General features: G+C 37.4%; 1 protein-coding gene across 1 annotated transcript; it reads left to right on the top strand.

The window, feature by feature from the left end:
- The first annotated feature begins 2,976 nt into the window (after positions 1–2,976).
- LOC124170577 (zinc finger MYM-type protein 1-like) lies at positions 2,977–3,933 on the top strand. Its single transcript, XM_046549376.1, has one exon. The coding sequence runs from the start codon at positions 2,977–2,979 to the stop codon at positions 3,931–3,933; it is 957 nt and encodes a 318-aa protein (XP_046405332.1).
- Positions 3,934–7,910: the final 3,977 nt, after the last annotated feature.

A 7,910-nucleotide genomic window follows, 5' to 3' on the forward strand; every position in this document is an offset into this window, starting at 1 on the left:
ATCCAGACGCGATTACTCTGTCAAATGTGTGAAATGTAACGGATAAATTTATATTTTTCACGGCAGTATGATATTTCGAAGCACTTGGAGACGCAAGACCATAAAAGATATTTAAATACTGCTCTATCTTCCTCCAAAATACAGAAATTTTAAGTAAAAACAATTTATGAAAACGAAGAAAAGAAACTAGCATTAGCAGAAGGATGTATTTCCATTCTATTTTTTATAGTCATTCCTTCAGATCTAAGGTCTGTACATCACAAGTTATCAAATCGGTTTTGCAGCGCACATGATACATAAGGCCGTTCAAACAGCTGCTGTTTTGTTGCCCGCAGATGTGGAAAATATTGTCATTAAAATATATTTCTATTTCTACATTACACTGTGCGTCTTCAAATGCTGAACGAATTTTGTGAAAATGCGGAAGTCGCATGTATAAGAAAATACTTGGTTACAGTAAAACGCGCTAGTTACCTCTTTCGTCAGCTGTAGATAGAATTTTTAAATTATACCACACCATGAATTCCTACTTTCTATATCAGGCTTAATGTCCTAGAATTGTAGAAGAGAGTTTTGAAAAAGAATCCTCAAATTTAGCTAGAGTTTAAAAACAAACAATCACCTTTTTTTAAATGCTATTGAAGTTATTGAGGGAGATAAAATTTGGTAATCGAAGTAGCGAATGAAGTTTAAAATATCTGAATCAAAAGCGGTCAGAAAGTCAAAGCGGTCGACTAAAATCTCTATCACCTTTGACCCCCATTATGACTTTCGGAGGTCAAAATAAATTGTTGCATGGATGAATGAACTGCGTAACCGACTTTGGGACCCTTCAAAACCTATGGTTTGACACGTTGGTTGTCATGATGGCCAGACATTTAACTCTATGACCTTTGACCCCCATTGAGACCTCGGTGGTCAACAAATCAACAATACGGATCTATTAACTGAAAAATCGACTTTGGCACCCTTGAAAACATATGGTTCGAAACTTGGGTGTCACGATGGCCGGACGTTTACCTCTACGGCCTTTGACCTCCGTATTAACCTTGGAGGTCAATTAGTGAATAATACGGGTATTTGGACAATATCAATGACTTGGGTGCCCTATAAAATCCATGGATCGACACCTTTGTTGGTATGCTATTCTTTTTGCCACCCTTATGACCTTGACGGTGACCTTACTGGGTCAACGGTTGAATTTTCGTAAATTTAAGTGTTTTTTTCGGGTTTCTTGTGTCCGAAAACTCAAGAATTGACATTTTTGGTCAATGAAATTTAGACATTTTTCAATCTCGATTTTTTACATTAAAACCACATAAGGCAAATTAAAATTTTTGGTTTGGACCCACATTGCGAGGTCAAAAGGTCAAAATTGTAAAAAATTTCCTTAAACTCAACAAAACTTAGGACCTTTCCCCACAAGTGTGCCAATTTTTATGAATATTGCTCGAGGCAAAGTTACTAAAATTACGGGTCAAAAATGACACACGACCGTTGGGACAGTCTTAATATTCATTTTCTAGGAATGTCACCGTTAGGTTAATCTACTAGTAATAAGGAATATTTCAAAAATAATTTTGCCTTTTTATGGACCCCTCCCTTCACCCTTTGTGAAATATCGTGGGATTTTGCTCCACGCCTTCTTTTTAATCTCACGTAGGACTTTTCAAAATGCGTATTTTCAGTGTAAATACGTTAATCTAGGCTTCATTGTACTGGGCTTATAAATAAAACGATTTGTTTAATTATTTTTATTGAAGATTACCGAGATCGCAATAAACTGGTTTTTGCGGAAAAAATTACGAGATACTTGCCAGGACCCCTTCTTTTTACCTAGAGGGGGTGAAAAGGTATGGTCTAGGGGGAGGAAAGCCATGGTCTAGGGGGGGAAGCCATGTTCTAGGAGGGGGGGGGCAAGCCAAGTTGAGACATTTTAGCATGGAAAAGATGAATGAAGAACATTATAACAACGCTTTATTAGTTTATGAGATCATTTCCTTGAAAAAATAGTTTTATTTCAGTTACTTAACTTATACTAATACATATCATTTTTCGTTGGTTTGAAGAACATTTGTTGAATACTTTCGTTCCAATTCAGTACTGATTTTGCTTAAAGAATTTTGCGATTTTTGCTTCTAGGGGGACAGCTGCTCCCCCTGGCCTTCGCTGGGTACGCCCATGTTTACATATGACATTCTTAATCAATTTATTTAATACGATCGCTTCTAGCTTTATCTTGATTTATTTAGCTTTTTGCGCACAGTCAAGGCTATAAAATGCCTTAGTTCATCGTAAAAATATATTTATTAAGTGTATAATCATTTTTCGTGCCCAATATCGTCACTTTTCGGCGACTTTGCAGCGAATGAGCGTTAAAATATCTCAAGCGCGCATACGGAATATCGTCTGCAGTCCCAACCGTGACGTCACGCTCCCTCATCCCACTCACTTCCCCGCCGTGCGATGTTGGCCACAGCGTTCCGCCCGAATGGCACGTCTACTTACTTAAATGGTCTAAGGGAGATACATAAAACAAAAAATATTTTTCAAATTGCTCGAAAAATTATTATATCGTAGCGCATTGTATTACGCAAGTTTACAAAAATTTCAACGATACAGATCGCATATTATGAAAGATATACATTATTGAATGATAGTATGCCAAAAAGGCGAAGTCATTTAAATCTCATCCGGCCGCTGGGATGGGATTTAATTAAATGTCCGCCGCGCTTGAGGGGTTAGTGGTAACTTTTGCGCCCTTTTTTCTCTTGAACAAAAATGTGCAATCAAAGCACTAGGCAGACCGACGCCGCCTTTGGACATTCGTCTACAGCAAAGTTCTCGAGGCAAAAACTACACTCGTATATTCAAGTCCCATCTGTATGATAGAAATTCGTGGATTTGTGGATGTGAAGTAACCAATAGATTCTTTTGCTTCCCGTGTCTTCTATTTTATAAAGGAAAGGACACAACATGGACAACTACTGGAGTTTCAGACTTGAGTCATCTTACCCAGAAAATAAAAAAAAACATGAAACACCTTTGTATCATAGGAATGCCTGCTTGGATTTATCCATCTTAGGTCGTACTGAAATAAGGCAACAACTCAGTGAAGCTTTTAGGCTTAATGTTGAGAAAAATAACGACCAAGTCAGGAAAAATCGGTATGTCCTTTCAAAAATAATTGATTGTATTCGATTTTGTGGAGAGTTTGAACTAGCTTTGCGTGGACATAATGAAAGAGATGACTCCAATAACCCCGGTATTTTCAAAGGATTAGTGAATTTCTCAGCTACATTAGACACTATTTTGAAATCACACCTGGAAGTTGCCACTGTTTTTAAAGGTACGTCCAAGGAAATTCAAAATGACCTGTTAGATTGTATGCTGCACGTCTGCAAACTACATATTCTTGAAGAAATTCGCTCAGCAGATTTTGTGTCTGTGATAGCTGATGAAACTACAGATGTGTCTGCTAAAGCCCAGATGGTTGTAGTGTTTCGCTCTGTTCTCAAAAGTGGGTTGCCTATCGAGAGATTTTGGACATTTCTAAACCCTAAACATCATGATGCTGAAACATTATTCGCCTGCATAAAACATGTTCCTGTGGAAGTGCTAGGAGATGCCAAAAACAAACTTATCTCACAAAGCTATGATGGTACAAATGTAATGAGTGGCCAATTCAATGGTGTTCAGACACGTGTCAAGGCGGAGTATCCAAATGCACACTTTGTACATTGCTACGCGCACCAGCTCAACTTGGTCATGGTTCAAGCAACAAGTCAAAACAAAGAAGTGAGGGTATTTTTTGCAAATCTTCAAGAGGTGTGTACCTTTTTAGCCAGTCCTCACAGAGAACTGACATTTTGGATGAAATACTTGGAAAACGACTTCCTTCTGGCTCTTCAACAAGATGGAACTACAATTTAAGATCCGTATTAGTAGTTCACCAAAATATTCAAGAATTAATAGAATGCTTTGAAAAAATTGAAGAAACAAGCAAAATGACTTCTACTTTGAATAAAGCTCAAGGACTTAAACTGAAACTGCAGCAACCAGAGTTTAAATACTGGCTCGAATTCTTTTCAAAGGTTATGCCTCATGTAGATATTTTGTATAGCTCACTGCAAAAGAAAAATATAAACCCTGTTTGGGCAAAGGAAGCAATTTCCTCTTTCAAAAGAGAAATACAGAAAGTAAGGGAGAGTGTGGAAAGCCTGGCCACAGCAGATGAATCAGCAGAGCCTAGACCAAAGAGAAATAAGGTCGAAAACTGGCAAACATTGCGAAATGCAGCTGCCAAGGAAGTTTGTGACGCTATAGCAGCAGGGACAGAATGCAGATTCGAATTCACTGGTCATCTAGTTGCAGCAAACTTGTTTGACAAAGAAAATATGTCCGGCTATAGAAAAAGGTTTCCTGATGATATCCTAAACACGACAATAGAATCATTTGGTTTTCTTGACAAAAATAAACTAAGATGCGAGCTTCAGCTTATTTACAGCAGGGAAGATTTTAAAGAAGTTGAGAAGGCCACTCATTTTTTGTCATTCCTTCTTGAAAACAATTTAGAAGAATGTTTCAGTGAAACGGTGAAACTGCTAAAAGCACTGATCACAATACCAATGACAACGGCAGAAGCAGAACGTTGTTTTTCATGTCTGAAAAGAATTAAAACCTTCCTCAGAAGCACAATGGACGAAGACCGGCTCACAGCACTTACCATGATGTCAATTGAAAAAGAGATGGCCCGCAAAATAGTGGACTTTAATGAAAAGGTGATTGACCATTTTGCCGCAAAAAAGGAGAGAAGAATGGACTTCATGTTTAAACATACAACAACTGCAGGAGTCGCTTAAGGGTTCTTATTAAAATTAGTGTGGTTTAAGTCTCATTTTAACAATGAATGTAACTTAACTGTTTAGAATATCTGTAGCTGTGCGATTTTATTAGTTAAAATATACAATTGTAAAAAAATTGCCAAAGTATTAATTGCAACTTGATATTCTGATTACAGCAAGAATCTCAACTCACGGCTCAGCTTTCGAGAGTGAGGATGGGAGTGTCATTTTGAGAGGTTGGTGATTCGAGTTTAAAAAATATCAAATTTCATGCAACTTCTTTATTTCATGATGTCCCTGCGAGGAAAAATCTCGGGGGGGAGACGCCATTGAGCCTGCCTCATATAGGTGTTTGTGAATTTGCAATTGCCTAAATCGTGTGTACATCAAATTAAATATGCTGGGGTTCTATTACCATTAAAAACTAAGAATAAAATATTTCAATATGCAAGCATTTGTAGGCTGCTAGTGAATTCACAAAAACTTAAATAAAATAATATCATTCTTTATTTTTCCTTTTCCATAGTACAACTTTTATAAAACGACAATCCATAGTAAACTAAATTAATTGCATAAAAATATAATTGTAGATACTTATTTTCAAATAACTAAATATTTTTCAAAGCAACCAAATTGGGATCAAAATAGCTTTAAAATAGTTTTTTAAGCTCTAAAAATATAAAATTTTCCTGGGATTCTCCCTCTATGGTTGGAAGATAGACTACCCGCACCTCCCGGTTGAACCTCCGAAATAAAAGTTCACCAGCCGCCACTGCCTGACATACACAGAGTTTTTTTATCAAGGTTGTTTCTTATTGTCTTTTTATGTTTGTAAGTACCTATCTTTTGACGATGTCTATTGTGATTTTACATCATTTAATGACAAATAAACGGATTGATTTGATTGATTGATTCATTTAAAATTTTCTTATACTATGCCTGTGACTTGATCATTTTTCATTACGATTAAAGTAAAGACAACTGGGTCTTGGTGATAAATGTGGTAATTGTATACACTTTAATTGGAAAATCTTACAAAATAACCATTATGAAATTTTAAGTAGTATATATTAAGAAATTTTTGGCATCTATTTGTAACTATTTTTTATTTATTTTAATCAGATTAGTTTACATTGAAACGCATTGTGTATTACGTGTGAAATATGAAACTAATTATGAATAGCAGCATAGCACTCTAGAATAATTGTTATTTTTTTAAGCTGAGATATGGGCTGCTAAAAACTTGTTCTTTTTTCTGTTTCTTGGCATTCATTACTACAGTTTTTATAATAGTTATATAAACATACGTAAAGTATTTTCTATTTTCAAACTATTCTCAACATGAGCCGAAAATCAATTGTGTCCCCAATATTCTTTATTCTGTCTATATTGATGTTGATGTTATTATTTATTTAGGTGACTGAAACAGTAAACATAGTCCTAGAGGTAGGTAAGTGTAACTTTCAGGGTCAATGAAAATAGTTACGTGATAACATATAAGCTGATTTGGGGCCACACTCTAAACTATCATCTCTTCAAATCAAAATTTTCATTGATGCAAGTAACAACTAGTTCAAACATCCCACTAGCCTCGTCATTAAATCATATTGCATCAAACGTAGGACATTTACTGTACTACACATTACAGTATATAGCCTGATATTTACAATAAAATGTTGTTCATTAATTGTCATGAAGGAAGCTTATTTGTTAATATAATGAATATAATTTCAACGTATAAATATAATTTTCATGTGTGTTGGTTGTAACCCATGTTTGTTGATTTGAGCTTTCACAAACTTTTTACAATGTTAGTTTAGACTGGTAGAACGTACGAGTGGTACATCCCAGACGGCACAGAAACCTCCGTATCTAATTCGTATGTGCATAGTACCCATTGACTACTGGGATACTATGCCGCTCCGTCGCTTTTCGTCATGGATAATTTCCGTTCACGGCCTGTCGACGAAGCACGTACGCAGCATGTGAATGTCCGCTTCGGTACGGTTGTTTGGACTACATGTTAGTCGAAGTTTGATGGTGTACGTTCATTGAAGGTGGGTGAAATAGTGAAATTCTCTCGCGTTAACTTGAAACTACCAATTGATTTGAAGATTTACCGGTCAGTGGTTCTCAAGTAAAAATTTCTCCCTTGAAACAGAGCTGATTCTGGGCTGAAACTCCACTGAATGCGCTCAAACTGCCTTGAAACAACCTTGTCACTGCACTGCACTGCCTTGTCCTCAACAAGAAAAAGAGCACTCAACTGAAACTCTGATGCCATTCTCCCTTGCAAGTCCATTGAATCTGAACTGCTTCTCCCTTGCTGCATATGTGCCCCACTGATACTGAACTGGACAATAGCCTCAGGCCAGGTCGAATTTATGGCTCCACTGCATCTCTCTTGCCGCATGTCTTTACTGCCTTGCCACAGAGCTGCGGCAGCATTGGGTATCCCCTCTCCCTTATGGATTTGAACTGCTTCTCCCTTGCTGCAGATGAGCTCTACTGGCACTGAGCTGGACAGTAGGCTCAAAGGCCAGGCCAACTTAATAACTCCACTGAATCTCTCTTGCCGAATGTCCTAACTGCCCTGCCACAGAGCTGCTGCAGCATTTGGGTATCCCCTCTCCCTCATGAATTTGAACTGCTTCTCCCTTGCTGCGCGTGTGCTACCCACCGTAAGTTTTGCCAACATACGGAACCCTTCTACCGGACATATACGCGACCCCTGTTTTCAGCGGCAATTTATTTTTTTAAATTTAGCTTTTGGCAACACGTATATATTTTCCCGCGCGTCAAGCTGTCGGTTGCCGTTATTTCTCTCAAGTTGCTAGGAGCGAAAGACGAGTGGTGAGCGTGGGTTTTGGCATGCAAAGTGTAACGTAAGACTATTAATTTTCAGAACCCTTTTTATTTCCTTCTATTATCTCCACAATCCTCCACAAAAACCTCTCCTTTTACATCTCACTCAACAATCCCCTCTCCCCAAACAAACCCTTCACAACCAAAATAACAACTTTTAAAAATCAGACGTTACAGTCTTTCCTCCACCCTTTAAGAATT

The sequence above is a fragment of the Ischnura elegans genome, chromosome X, assembly GCF_921293095.1.
Source record: "Ischnura elegans chromosome X, ioIscEleg1.1, whole genome shotgun sequence".
In the NCBI taxonomy this organism is placed as follows: Eukaryota; Metazoa; Arthropoda; class Insecta; order Odonata; family Coenagrionidae; genus Ischnura; species Ischnura elegans.

Coding starts and splice junctions, on each gene's coding strand:
- LOC124170577 (XM_046549376.1), top strand. CDS start 2,977: ATGGACAACTACTGGAGTTTCAGACTTGAGTCATCTTACCCAGAAAAT.